At 40.4% G+C, this 15604-nt stretch overlaps 1 protein-coding gene across 1 annotated transcript in view; it reads left to right on the top strand.

Moving 5' to 3' along the window:
• WDFY4 (WDFY family member 4) overlaps nt 1-15604 on the top strand; it is a 251632-nt gene that overhangs the window by 50565 nt on the left and 185463 nt on the right. Inside the window, 1 exon segment of the mRNA XM_043476353.1 lies at nt 3545-4125. Coding sequence (XP_043332288.1) covers nt 3545-4125 — 581 coding nt within the window.

Raw genomic sequence — 15604 nt, 5'->3', positions numbered from 1 at the left:
CCTTTCTTGAAATGTGTCAACCCTAGCCTGATTACTTTGACTTCAGCTGATTAAATTTACTCCCTTCCGCAGACTTGCAAGCCTAGGTGATGCATTATCATGCAAAGTTGAATGACAGTAATGGAGACCCTCCTCCTAGGCCCCCAGTTCCTGACAAATCGTTTCCCGAAGTAGCGCAGTATTTATTTTCCTTTATGATAGAAATGTTTCTCTTTAGTTGCTATGAAATTAAGTCTTTGTAATTAGATTTTGGACTCTTTACTTTATGACTCTGCAAATATGAAATTAACCCCATCCCAAGAAATAATAGAGAAGCCTGAGTTCTAATGACATTACCCCCATTTTAGATAATGACTCTGAATTTAATAAATCAAACAAAGCAACAATTAAGGACAGCCATTCCTTTTTTTCTTCCCCCCTCCCTATAGGAGGAGAGAAGTGCCATCTAGGAATTAAGGGGATAGACCCTCTGAGAGACACAGATCATAAGGATAGCTATTATTGTGTTGATCTCTTTTTAAAATATCTGCTCTCAGCACTTGGAATGACGGAGATCTGTTGAGCAATATTTGGTATCAAACTGGATAATTGGAAGGTGGTTTCTTAAGGGAATAGGGGAGTTTTAGTGGTCATCTAGCACTCAGACAATTGCTTATAATCTGATTAGTTTTATTTGTTAATCATTCTCTCTTTTGGGTGTTTATTTTGTCACGTGTCATGTGATAAGCAGAAGACTTCCATTCATTCCATTTGCCCTGAATAACGTAATAGTGGTTTTCAGAGCTATTGAAAGCACTCACATAAATTTAGACAGTCTAACACCCTAGAGCCTCAGATTTCTGGATGTATTGGTACTTTATTTATTTTTTATGGCACTAGTCACATTGAGACAGGTTGAGATAGACAGTGTTGAACCACACGCTAATGGTCAGTCAGCCTTTCGTGTGGATTATCAGATGGCAGGAAGAGACTACCACCACTCAGCATACTTGAAGGTTAGAGCGCATTTCCACCTTAGTAAAGAAGTGTTAATTCTGTCTAGAGTGAGTTGCTCATACAAGGCAGGCACAGACAACTGGCCCCAGAATCCCAGGGTTGGGGGTGGGATTTTGGGACGGCAGCTGTGGTGATGCTGTGTATTCAGAGAAAGTCCCTGCCTAGTCTAGGGAACTCTGTGCTGCTAAGCCATAAGCTTTTACATTCACCAACATTACCATCCTGGAGAATCTGTTCTAATAGTCTACAAATAATCTTCTCTGTAAGGACCTGTCTATAAATGCAATCCTTCCTGAGTTTTGAGCCAAAATACAGAAGTAGTTGGACTTCCCTGTTGACTCAGTGGTAAAGAATCTGCCTGCCAATGCAGTAGACACGGGTTTGATCCCTGAGTCAGGAAGCTCCCCTGGAAAAGGATATGGCAACCCGCTCCAGTATTCCTGCCTGAGAAATCCCACAGATGGAGGAGCATGGCAGGCTACAGCCCATGGGGTTGCAAAAGAGTCGGACATGACTTAGTGACTAAACAACAACAGAAGTAGCTAAGTCATATCCTCACCTAGGAGGAGAAAGCGTTTATCACTAGAAACACTAGTCTTTACTGTTTCAATTTGCCTCTGTCTGTCAGACAGTCTGGAAAGCCCATTTCCCTGAAGCATATCCCATGACTCTGATTTGATCACCTGTAAGTGGGTGACCCTGATGTTGGGTTTCTTTTAAAGAACAAAATAATTCAATTTCCCCACAGCCATCCCCCTGAGCTGTGGTGGGCAATGATTGATCTAACCACCATAAGTCATGCATTTCCTTTTCCTATAACTGGGAAAAGATCAATTGACCCATACTGGTAAGGATGAATCTTTCTACCTCACTCTATATGATAATTTGTCCATTTTGAGCATAATCGTGACCTTTGGCCTTGTATAGATCCTCCTAGTTTCTACAGTCTTTGTTTTGTTTACTTGAAATATCATTGATGGGGCAGTGGGAACACTTTAAGCAGCTTCTTGGTCATCATTTCTCTCCATCTTTGAAAGAGTCCTAGGTTGTGTGCATTAGCTTAGTTCTGGCTCATTTCATCCTTTCCTACCGCATGCCTGGGTTCACCGTCCGCCAAGCAGTTCAAGCTTCTTGTAGCAGATTATAATCTTAGATAATAAAATTTGGGTTCTAGTGGTACACGTTATATTGTTTCAGACAAGCACTAGTGTTAGGTTAGAGTTATCAGCATTTTAGAGATAGAACTAGAAAATTACTTTCTCCCACAAAGTACATGACTTCATATTTCATATTTACCTATAACTTTACTGAGTTTCTATTTGACTTTCTCTATATGAGAATTTAGAAGTCTAGTCCCTTCGCTCCCTTTTCTGACCCATCAATTTTCTCTTTGTCGTTGGATTTTTATGTATTATGCCACAGACTATCACCCTAAGCCATGTATTTAAGACACAGCTTCACCCCTCTCTCCCAAATTAGGAACTTTTTTTTCTTTACTTTTTTCTCTTTGAACCTTGTTTCAAGCATCCTGAAATTGACTTTAAGTTGTGCCTGCCAAGAAAATTCTCTTTCCTGTGTCACTAGAACATTAAACATCATAAAGGATGAAACAATTCAAATACTCCTCCAGCACCTACTAGCAAAACTACAGGGACTAGTCATTTTCTGGGAAACATGCTTAAGAGACCTGGGTGTTTGATGGAGTCCCATTCAATTTTCATGAGTAATAAACAGCTAAATACCAAAATTTCAAGGCTTTTGATATTTATCTAAAATCATCCATCCATTCTTCACTCTTAGGTGTGAGACTTTAGCCCAGAATGAGAACTTCTTAAGAGCAGTCCTTCTTTCCTTCTAAAACATTTACTGAGCACCTAGTGTATATCATGGATACTAAGAGCAAAGAATAGTACATCAGAAGGGCTTAGTAAATGTTTGATTTCAGAGGGAATTAAAAGTTTGGCTGTCCAGAAAAACCTCAGCAGTCTTGCAAAGGTAGATTCTACTATGTGCATTCTAACAGCCTAAAATCCGCACATGGTCTATATTATATGCTATACCTATATGTTTCCCTCCATTAAGGATTTCTCTTTTCCACCTTAATTCCCTTGTATATTAACACCAGGTTTTAAGCAGATTTGTCTGACTATCTTCCATTTATTAGAAGTACCTGCGCTTGCACATAGAGGAAGGTAAATAGTAATAAACTGCTTTATATAGATTTCACTGTTTCCTTTTGCAATATAGAAAGTGGTTCATTCCATGAGTTTAGCAAGTATTTATTAAGTAGGTGCCACAATCCACAGCAGTGAGTAAGCCTGATTTCATGTCACTTCAATCTAGAGGAAGGCTGAGGGGCAACCCGAAACTAAAATAAAGAGGAACAGTACTGACCTTCCAATATTTCAGAATTGCCCCTGGGTAACTCGCTATTCCTCTAGCACGGATCCTGGAGGAGCATCAGGAATGCTCTGGCAATGCTGGGCTGGAGCTCAGCATTAAAGATCTGCTGCCTGGACCTCACACACTTTTATCTCATTGGTTTCAGTCTCTGCTCCGGATCCTGGAGACCCCCAAAGGCCGCGCTGCTTTCAGAGTCTCCAGTGGGTTCAACGGGCTGCTGTCCCTCCTCTCTGACCTGGAGGGGTCTCTCCAGGAGCCCCCACTGCAGACGTGGGGGGCAGTGTCCCCCAGCCAGACCCTGGACCTTGTCCTGCACACCCTCTGTGCTTTGTCTGCTGCACTGTACCTGGACCCTGTCAACGGTGACTTCTTTAGGAGGACAGGGCTCTTTGAGAAGCTGGCTGAGGACCTCTGCTTGCTGGGCTGTTTTGGGGCCCTGGAGGAAGAAGACGCCCCTCCGCCCTCCTGGGAGGACACAAAGGCCAGGCCATTTGCTGACCTGCTGAGTGCGGCCTTTTCCTCTGCCAGCCTGCTCCCACCCAAGATCCAGAGCTGCCTGCAGATCCTCAGCTTTCTGGACAGCATGGCCCGAGGCACCCTCCACCTGCGCAGGGACCTGAAGGATGCCCCGAAGACCAGGCAGGAGCTAGTGGTGGACCCTCAGAGGGGAGAACCTGGCTGTGACCCCCAGGGAAACTTCAAGCAGTGGCCAGCCCCGGAAGAGAGGTAGAGCTTTGCCGCCTGCTTCCCTAATCCGTCCCCGGTGTGTCTGTCTCCTGCGTCCCCTGCACAAATCCTGCGCATGCGTAGTACAAAGTGGGTGTGCGGAAAGTTACATTGCTACTAAACCCTCCTGAGTCCCTTCCCAGCAAGGGCCCTCCTACCTGATGTTTAAGCCAATAGGAGACCGAAGCGGATTCAGAAGCAAAGGAAACCTTTCTTCTTTTAACAGAGAATGGAGAGCTGCAAGCTCTCTTGCTCGCTGGACAAGCCTGGGGCGGGGCTGCCTTTAGGGATTCTGTGTAGAGGGGAGGGGAGGAGACCGCAGTGCTGGGCGCACCGACTGAACGTGGCCCACTGCCACCATCTTGAGTATGGCGCCCCTCGCTTCCGCACCGGATCTGCGGGTTGCCGTGTCCTGCACCGGGAACTCCGGTCTGAAGTGCCTGCCCTGTGCAGGGCCTCTGCATGCAGTAACCAATGAACACGTGAAACTAGACTAAGCACAAAGGAAGAGGTTAGACCTTATCTTATCACCTAGATTCCATCTTATGTTTCCTGGGGATCCCAGTGGGCTTTGCTGGTGACAGCACGATTTTCTTTCCTTTAAATCAAGTTCACTTTGTCTTCGTTAACTTTGTCTTTTCTTTAAATCAAGTTGACTTCACCCCCCTACCCTGAGAGCTGGCAGAAAACCAGTCTGACTCAGTTCAGGGTCAGGGGATACGGATGAGTCCCACGAGAACCAGGGACGCTTACCTGATCTTGGAAACTGAGGGCAGAGCTCTGCTGCGCACAGGCTCACTTTCTCCTTTGGCATCTCTGCTGTGCCTAGGAGCCTAGGTGCCTGGGCCCAGCCTCTTTGGTGTGCTGAGTAGCCTTTGCCTTCCTAGATCGCGTCTCCTGCTGCCAGGGCACTGTCAGGGCGTGGGTGAGGTCCTTGACTTGTGAGACACAAACCATAGCATCCTTCCCAATCATGGGACTCTTCTTGTTCTTTCTTGCTGCTTCCATTTCCCCTAACAAGGACATCTCTTCTGCAGGCCAATCTTCTCAAGGACCTGACTTTGATAAACAACTTTTTACTTTCCTTCCTATAGCACAGAATTCCACTAAAGTGAGGGATCACAAAGAACCGCCCACCTCCCTTGGATCAGGAGGGGGATCCCATGAAAGAACAAAGCAACAGAATAGTTGGTATCTTTTTTTCATTCCTCTGAAGCATCAATGATAAGACAAAAATTAATATTGCAGTAAACTATCCTGCCTTCCACCTCTCAGGTCACGTCGCCTTTAACACCACAGGATTCTCTTCTGAAAGACATTGCACATGTTTGTCCAAAGTGAGCACCGTGTGTGTCAGCCAGACGGCAGTACTGGGAGCTAGTGGTGAGGGGGTCGGATGTCAGTTCTCCAACCACTGTGATAATCGTGATTGTTCTTGTTTCACCAGTTAATCTGGTAAATCAATTTGTTTTCTGACCTTGCATTCCTTCAGAATTTGCTCATGATGTTAATTATTGCTGGATTTGATTTGCTGACTTTTTAAAAACATTTTTTGTTTGTGAGAAAGTTCAGCCTTTCACACTTTCTTCACTATTTTTACTGTCAAATTTATGCTAGTCTAATCAGTTGGGCGGTGTTCCCTCTTAGCTATGTAATAGAACTTGCCAGTAAAACCTCAGGACCCTGATGTTTTCTTTTGAGAAAGTTTATTCTTTTTTCTTCTTTTTTTAAGAGCAGCTTCTTTATTGAGACATAACACCATGAAATTTGCCCATTTAAAATGTACAATTGACTGTTTTTCTTGTATATTCACAGAATTATATGATCATTACCATGGTTGATTAGAACATTTTTATCACACCGAAAAGAAACTCCATACCCATTATCCATTATTTTCCATTTCCTCCACCCCTACCGCCATTCCCAGGCAATCATTAATTTATTTTCTGTCTTTACTGACTTGTCTATTCTAGATATATCATGAACAGAATAGTAGAGTATGTAATTTTTTTGTTTCTGGTTCTTTCATTTAGCATAATGTTTTCAAGGTTCATCCATGTTGTAGCATGTATCAGTACTTAATTTTTTTTATTGACAAATAATATTCCAGTGTGTGTACTGCAGTTAACGTGTACATAACAGCTGATGGACACTTGGGTTGTTTTCACTTTAGGGCTATTATGAATAATACTGCTATGAACATTCATGAACAAGATTGTTGTGGATACACGTTTGTGTATCTCTTGGCTAGATACCTAACAGTAGAATGACTAAATTGTATGGTAACTCTATGTTTAACATTTTGAGGAACTACAAATCATTATCCAGAGTGACTGCTCCATTTTATGTTCTTACTAGTAGTGTGCGAGGGTTTAGTTTGAACATCTTTTTGTCAACTCTTGTCATTTTCTCTTTGACTATAGCCCTCCTAATGGGGATGATGTGGTATCTTATTGGGCTTTTGATTTTCGTTTCCTTGAAGGCTGTTGATATTGAGAATCTTTTCATGTGCTTGTTGGCTTCTTGTGTATCTTCTTTGGGCAAAAGTCTATTAGACTCTGCACCTTTTAAAAATTGAGGTGACACTGGTTTATAGCTATTTGTTTCATGTGTACAACATTATAATTCGACTTCTGTATATACTATAGTGTGATTACTACCAAAAATCTTGTTTCCATTTAGCACCATACAGTTGATCCATCTTACCCATTTTGCCCTCCTGCAACCCTTCTTCCCTTCCTCTAACCACCAATCTGTTATCTGTATCTATGTTTTTATTTTGTTTTCATTTTTAATTTTTTTGGCTGCACAGCATATGGGATCCCCTGGTTGGGGAACTGAGATCCCTGCAGTGGAATCATGGAGTCTAACCACTGGGCAGCCAGGGAATTCCTTCTATGGGTTTGTTTTGGTTTTATTCTATTTATTCACTTATTTTTGTACTTTTTATATTCCACATATGAGTGAAATCATACATTATCTTTTCCATCTGACATTTCAAGTAACATAATACCCTCAAGGTCCGTTTATATTGTAAATGGCAAGATTTCATATTTTTATGGCTGTGTAGTATTCCACTGTGTATGTGTATGTGTGCATGTGTATGTGCATGTGTATCACATCTTCTTATCCATTACTCTGTTGATGGGCACTTAGATGTTTCCTTATCTTGGCTATTGTAAATAAAGTTGCAGTGAACGTAACAGTGTATATATCTCTTTGAATTAATGTTTTCATATCCTTTGGATAAATACCCAAAAGCAGAATAGTTGGACCATATGGTGGTACTATTCTTAATTTTTTGCAAGATCTCCATGATGTTTATTTACATTCCCACCAACAGTGTATGAGGGTTCCTTTTCTCTGCACCCTTGCAAATACTCGTTATTGCCTATTTTTTTTTTAATAATAGCTACCCTATTGGGCATGAGGTAATATCTTACTGTGATTTTGCTTTGCATTTTCCTAATAATTAGTAATGTTGAACATTTTTTCAGGTGCCTGTTGGCCACCTGCATGTAATTTTTGGAATGTCTACTTAGAGTTCTGTCCATTTAAAAAATTTGTTCTTTTGTTGTTGAGTTGCATGAATTCTTTATATATGTCTTGATTACTATAGCTTTGTAGTATAATTTGAAATTAGAGAGTGTGACACCTTCAGCTTTGTCCTTTTTTTCTCAGAATTGCTTTGGGTATTCAAGGCTGTCTGTGGTTCCATACAAATTTTAGAACTTTTACATTCTATTTCTGTGGAAAATATTGTTCAAACTTTGATAGGAATTGCATTGAAGCTGTAGATTTTTTTGGTAATATGGAAATTTTAACAATGTTAATTCTTCCAATACTATAGTAAATAAGAGTGGTGAGAGTGGGTATACTTGTTTCTTATCTAAGAGAGAAAGCTTTGTTTTTCACTGTTCAGTGAGATGTTAGCTGGATTTGACATATGTTATTTATGACCTTTATTCATTTTATTGAGAGTTTTAAAAATCATAAATGGATGTTGAATCTTGTCAGATGCTTTTCCTGCATCTGTTGAGATACTCATATGATTTGTATCCTTTTGTTTGTACGGTGTATCATATTGATTGATTTGTGGATGTTGACTCACACTTGTATGCTTAGAATAAATCCCACTTGATGATGGTGTATAATCCTTTTAATGTGCTGTTGCATTTAGTTTGCTACTATTTTGTTGAGAATTTTTGCATCTATGTTTTAAAGACATTGGCCTATAATTTTCTTTTTTTGTTTTGTTCTTGTCTGGTTTTGGTATCAAGGTAGTGCTGGCCTCATAAAGTGAGTTAGGAAGCATGCCCTTGTCTTCAATTTTTTGCTTGATATCCTTCTTTTAATGTTTGGCAAAATGTGCCGGTTGTCTGATCCTGGGCTTCTGTTTTTTGGGATATTTTTGATTACTGTTTCAGTCATCAATAGTGATCAGTCTGTTTAGATTTTCTGTTTCTCCATGAATCAGTCTTAGAAAGTTGTTTGTTCTAAGATTTTGTCCATTTCCTTTAGGTTGTCCAATTTGTTGATGTATAGCAGTTCAGAGTACTCTTGTACAATCCTTTGTATTTCTATGATATCTGTAATAATTTCTCTTGTTTCTGATTTTATGTGAGCCTTCTCTCTTTTTATCTTGGTGAGTCTAGCTAAAAATTTGTCAATTTTGCTTGTCTTTTCAAAGAACCAGGTTTTAGTTTCATTCTATTGTCTTTTTAGTCTTTAATTTATTTCCACCAGGTTTTTTTGTTTTTTGTTTTTTATTTCCTTCCTTCTACCGACTTAGGGCTTTGTTTCTTCTTTTCTACTTCTTTAGGTGTAAGCTTAGACTGTTTTTTTGGAGATTTTTCTTATTTCTTGGGGTAAGCCTGTGTTGCTATAAACTTCCCTTTTAGAACTGTATTTGCTGCATCACATAGATTTTGGTATGGTGTACTTTCATTTGAATTTGTCTTCAGGTATTTTTTTATTTCTCTTTTGATTTCTTCATTGACCCAATAGTTGTTCAGTACCATGTTGTTTAGTCTCCCCGTATTGTGATTTTTCCATCCTTTCACTTGTAATCAACTTATAGTTTCATACAGGTGGTTGGAAATATGCTTGACATGATTTCATTCTTAAATTTATTAGGACTTGTGTCCCAACATATAGTCTATCCTGGAGAATTTCTATGTGCACCTGAAAAGAATGTGTATTCTGCTGATTTTGGATGGAATGTTCTGTATTTATTTAAGTCTGTCTAGTCTAATGTTTCACTGAAGCCCTGTGTTTCCTTATTGGATTTCTGTCCAAATAATCTAACTGTTGATGTGAGTGGGGGTATTAAAGTTCCCTACTATTCTTATGTTGTTGTCAATTTCTCCCTTTAGGTTAGTTAAAATTAATTCATATATGTTGGTATTCCCATGTTGCTGCTGCTGCTGCTGCTAAGTCGCTTCAGTCGTGTCCGATGGTTAGGTCCATGTATATTAACACATGCTATGTCTACTTGAGGGATTATCCTCGTTTTTTCTCTTGTTATCTTTTTTGGCTTGAAGTCTATTTTGTTGGCTATGAGTATGGCTACACCTGTTTTTTTGTTTGTTTGTTTTTGCTGCCATTTGCCTAGAGTATAATTTTCCATAACTTCACTTTGAACCTATATTTGTCTTTAGAGCTGAGATGAGTCTCCTGGAGACAAGCATATAGTTGGGTCTTGTTTTTTAATCCACCCAGCCACTCTGTCTTTCAACTGGTGAATTCAATACATTTACATTTAGGGTGATTATTGATATACGAAGTCTCAATATTGCCATTCTACCTTTTGTTTTCTGGTTGTTCTGTATCTTCATAGTTTCTTTTCCCTTGCTTGTCTGTCATCTCAGTTTGGTGGTTGTATATGACATTTTTCTAAATTTTCTGTTGTTTGTGTTTCACGTCTCTGCTCTGGGTTTCAGTTTTATGGTCACCGTGTGGTTTGTGTAAACTGTTCCAAAGGTTGCTGTGCTGTGTGTGCTCACTTGCTCAGTTGTGTCCAACCCTGTGATCCCACAGACGGTAACCCTCCAGGCTCCCCTGTCCATGGAATTTTCCAGGCAGGAATACTGGAGTGGGTTGCCGTTTTCCTACTTCAGGGGATCTTCCCAACCCAGGGATTGAACCTGTGTTTCTTGTATCTCCTGCACTGGCAGGCAGATTCTTTACCACTGTGCCACTTGGGAAACCCATTTCATAGGTTGCATAGTTCTTTTTCTACTGAAAAGTTGTCATCTTCATTAGCTTATACAGATTTTATCTTTTTATTCTTCCCTTTTAGTTTTGTCGCCACAAATTATTCCCTTTTGTGTTGTGAGTTTATTATCAAATTGAAGTAGATATTTTTTTTAAATGCTTTTATTCCCCCTTTGACCTGTATGTGCTAATTGCTTAACAACTTAATCTGATACAGCTGAGTTGCAGCTTTCTGATTCTGTCTATCACCCACTCAAAGTTCTGGGGACTTTTGCTCCTTTGTTTCAGTAGAAGAGCTCCCTTCAACATTTCTTATCAGGCAGGTCTAGTAGTGATGAACTCCCTCTACTTTTATTTGTCTAGGAAAGACTTTATTTCTTCTTCATATCTGAAGGATAACTTTTCTGGGTAGAGTATTCTTGGTTGACACATTTAATCTTTCTGTATATTGAGTATATTATTCCACTCTCTCCTGGCCTAGAGCATTTCTGCTGAGAAATATAATAACCTAAAGGGGGTAACTTGTAGGTTACTGTCTGTTTTTCCCTCCCGATCATCTTTAAAATTCTTTTTTTTAATCCCTGACTTTTGACAGTTTTAATGTCATGTGTCTTGAAGAAGATCTTTTTGTATTGGGAAATAATTGGGAGTTCTATTAGTTTTATGGACTTATATATCCAGTTTCTTCCCAGATTTGGAAAGTTCTCAGCTGTTGTTTCTTTAGGTAAACTCTCTTCTCCTTCAGGGATACCCATTAGAAAAGTTGCCTTTTCTAATCAAATTGGATAATTCTTATAGAGTTTCTTCATTAAAAAATCTTATTTTCTTATTTTTTTAACCAAATCATTTGTAGATTTCTAACTTTGAGCTCTCTAATTCTCTCTTCCATATGGTCTGCTTTGTTTCTAGTGCTTTCTAATCCATTCTTCATCTCATTTATTGAGTTATTCAGCTCCAGAATTTCCATTGGTTGTTTTTAAGAGTTTCAATCTCTTTGGTAAAGTATTCCTTCTGTTTATTAATTTTACTCTTTACTCATTGAGTTGCCTTCCTGAGTATTCTTGTAGTTAATTGAGTTTTCTCCATGGCAGCTATTTTGAATTCTGTCAGTTAGATCACAATCTTCTGAGGCTTTAAGTTTAGTTTCTAGAGAGTTGTTATTTTCTTCCTGTGATACTGTGTTATCCTGGTTTTTCGTGGTGCTTGATGAGTTGTTCCTCTGCCAGTGCATTTGAAGGAGGAAATGTCCTTCATATTTAGGTGAAGTTTTGTTTACTTTGAGTCTAACAATTCAAGTTCCTGATTAGAAGGCCTTTCTTTTGTGTTTCAGTAGGTGGTGCTGTAGCCCCAGTTTTTGGTTTCTCTTGGTGGCCTCTGGCTGTATTTAACACCGGCACTTGGCACCCTGCAGCCCCTCTGCCAGGGGTGCCCCTGTGGACTCACCTCACCGCTCTTCCTCTGGGATGGCTGGTGCCTGGGTGCTGCCAGGGTTGCTGCCGTCACTGGCACTTCTGCCATGTCTGGGGTCGCCTGGGTCATGGGCACTGCTGCTGCGTGGGGAAGGGGAGGAACCAGGGTCACTGGTGTCTTCACCGCTTCAGGGTTGCTGCGCTCCTAAGTGCTGCTGCTGGGGGGAGGGGAGCCTGGAGCTGCGGGTGCAGCTTTGGCTGGAGGGACCAGCGTCATGGGTCCCACCACCGTCACTGCCCAGCTCCCTGTGGCTGTGAGGGTCTGTGTTCTATGTGCCACCTCTGTTGCTGCTTCCAGTTTCACTCAAGCTATGGGCTCAGCTGCTGTGGCTGTGGTGGGGGGGCCAGGATCCCAGCACTGCCTTTGTCCCTGGTTCTGCCTCCTCTCCCTGGAGTATTCTTGCCTGAAGAATCCCATGGACAGAGGAGCCTGGTGGGCTGTGGTCCATGGAGTCACAGAGTTGGCACAGCTGAGTGACTAACACTACCTCCTCCATGTGTCCCAATTCACTCACCTTGGGATATAAAGATGTGTGGATCTCTCCAGCATCCTGGTGGGATGAGCACAGGAAGCTTTGTAGAGGTATGGATGTTTTACTGAAGCAAGAGAAACGAAGGGAGCTTTTCACAATACCATGGTGATGGTGTCTACCTTCAAAGCCTCTGCGTGTGTGTGTGGGGGTATGTGGGTATGTGTGTATTTGTCCTGCTTTTTCTGGATACTCCCACAATAATAGTGATGATTTGCTAAATGTTCTGACTCAATAGACTGCGATTTAAAATTTGGGCATTAACTTGTAGATGGCATCAGGCCTGATTCTCTATGGATAACTCCTCTGTCAAATGTCATCCTGATTTTACAATAAGTAATTTTTAAATGTATGAGAGTCAGCTTTCATAAATAGAACAATTTTTTCTCGTTAAAATAAATACGTCATTCTTGACCTTCCCTAATGGTTAGAAAAGAGGAAGTGAAACCCCAGCCTCTTCTGAGAGAGTCTGTGGGGTAAAGGACAGGGCAGTGTGCTGGACATGGGGGACAGGGTGCCCATCTGTGCCCCCCCACCACACTTGGCATCCCCCTGGGCAAGCCACTTGGCTCAGCTCCGTCTATACAGTGGGCCCTGGTCTCCAGGAGGAAGACAAAAGCTGTGGGCCTTGGACTCAGGCCTGTGTATTCTACACCTCAGTGGCCGTGTTCCTTGAGACATTTACTTCATCTCACTGTGCTTCGATTTCTCAATTTGAATGTGGGGATAGTAAGAGTATCCACATGGAGGGCTGTTGTGAGCTGAGCCCTGGAGACCGTGCTGTTTTTAGTCACAGTGATCACGCCGCTGTTGACTGAGCGCTTGTGTCCAGAGGCTGTGCCTTGCTCTTCAGAAGCATTGTGGGTGTGTGTGTATTAGTCGCTAAGTTGTGTCTGACGCTTTGTGACCCCATGAACTGTAACTCACCAGGTTCCTCTGTCCAGGCAATTCTTCAGGCAAGAATACTGGAGGGGGGTTGCCATTTCCTTCTCCAGGGGATTTTCTCAACCCAGGGATTGAATCTGGATCTCCCCCATTGCAGACAGATTCTTTACCATCTGAACCACCAGGGAAGCCCTCAGAAGCATTAGTTAATCTATATAACAACTATGATGCAGTAACATTTTTTACAAAATAGAAGATATATATTATATAAATACCAAATATATACTGTGACTTCCGAAATACAGAATATATAGTACCCATGAAACACACCCAACACCCCCCTCACAGCATGCATGACACACACACAAACACACAACACCACACACCACAGTAGAGCTCACTAGACGGCAGCTGCCACGGTGATTAATCATGCTGACCTTCTCTGGTGTTCACCAGGTCCTTCTGCCTGGGATGGATGACATGCTTCTGGGCCAGCCAACCCACAGTGTGGGTCTGGAGAAGGTGGACAGGACATTGGGTCAAGTGTTTTTTTAAATCATGAAAGGGTATTGAATATAGTCAAATGTTTTTTCTGTATCATTTGAGATGATCCTTTTTTTCCCTTGTTTATTAATGTGGTGTACTGCACTGATTGTTTTTTTAATGTTGAACCACTCTTGCTTTCCTGGGATTAATCCCACTAAATCATGTTATATAATCCTAGGCTGTTGGATTTGTTTTGCTAGTTTTTTGTTGAGGGTTTTTTGCACGTATATTAATGAGGGATATTGGTCTGTAATTTTCTTTTCTTTGTGTGGCTTTAGTATCAGAGGAATAATGCGGGCTTCGATGCTGCTCCTCGAGCAGGTCAGACATACCCCCACTTTGCGGGCTTTTGCACTGGCTATACTCTTTGCTTAAAATGCTTTTCCTCTGGATATCTGCATCCCCTTTGTCAAATCCATCCAAATGTTACCTTTTCAAAGAAGCCAATTCTACCACCCAAGTTAAAATTGTCAATTTTTTCCCTCTTATACCCAATGTTCTAAATTCTTTTTCTTTTCTGTTTTTTACATAACATTTATCATCTTTCTTCATAATATGTAATTTCTTTTTTATTATTCTATTACATTATTAAATATACTATATAATAATATATGACATGTATTTATGTTTTACAATGCTATTTATAGTATAGTATAACTTATATAACAATAGTAATTTTTATTATCTATAATTTACCTATTTATTATGTTTATCTTTATTGTCTATACCCTTCTTCTCACTTATCGGGTATGGGTTTTACTTTGTTTAGCTTGTAGGTGTATCCAACATGTAGGTCAAGATATGTAGGTCAACAAATATTTTTTCAATACTGAACTGGATAAGTTAACACCGAGTGTTAGAAGCACTCCTGGCACCTTAGACATTTTTCAGAGCTGGTGGTGCCAAGAGCAATATCATTGTAGGTTGTAAAAGCAATGCTAGAGGCAAGATGTTTGAAAATCAAGTGTTTGTGATTCAGGATTAGTCTTGTGATTTTTTTCCCTTTGTTTTTCTTCTTATTGCTATTTTTCCCGATTAACATGCAGTTAAAGCCTTTTTCTTGGTGTAGAGTTCTATGGGTCTTAAGTCACGTGTAGTGTCACGTGACCGCCACCACATTCAGGATACAGAACGAACAGTCCCACCCCTTCAGATAGTTCCCAATGTTGTCCCTTCATAATGAAACCCTTTCCCAACCCCTAACCCCATGCAACCACTGATCTAGTCCTTTAGTTTCGTCTTTTTCAGAATAACATATAAACATAAGCACAAGTGTGTAGTCTTTTGAAGCTAGCTTTATAAACTCAGCACAAGGCCTTTGAGATGGATCCAGTTTGTTGTATCAGTAGTTCTTACATTTTTATTACTGAGTAGTATTCCACTGTGTGGATGAAAATATTTTCTCCCAGTCTATAACTTCTCATTTCATTTTTAAAGTGTCTTTCACAGATTGAAATTTAATGATCAGTTTGCCTATGCCTACAAAATTCCTGCTGGGATTCTGATTGGAATTGTATTAAAAAGCATCTATAGATGAATTTGGAGAGGATTAAGACCTTAACTACATTGAGTATTCCAATCCATAAACATAGACTGTTTTTCCATTTATATAAATCTATGATTGTTTTAAAAAAAATCAAGGTCTATAGTATGCAGCATACAGAGCAAGCTCATTTTTAAAATTAGGTTTATTCTTATGTTTTGGGAGTATGGTTTTAAATGATATTTTAAATGTTTTGTATCCCAATTGTTTACTTCTAGTGTATAGGAATGTGATCAATTTCTGTATGTCACTGTGCATCCATGCTAATTCATTTATTTTTTCTAGGAGCT

Source organism: Cervus canadensis, chromosome 8 (genome assembly GCF_019320065.1).
Source record: "Cervus canadensis isolate Bull #8, Minnesota chromosome 8, ASM1932006v1, whole genome shotgun sequence".
In the NCBI taxonomy this organism is placed as follows: domain Eukaryota; kingdom Metazoa; phylum Chordata; class Mammalia; order Artiodactyla; family Cervidae; genus Cervus; species Cervus canadensis.
Note: the sequence above shows the minus strand (reverse complement) of the source record. Positions and strands in the feature narration are given on the sequence as shown.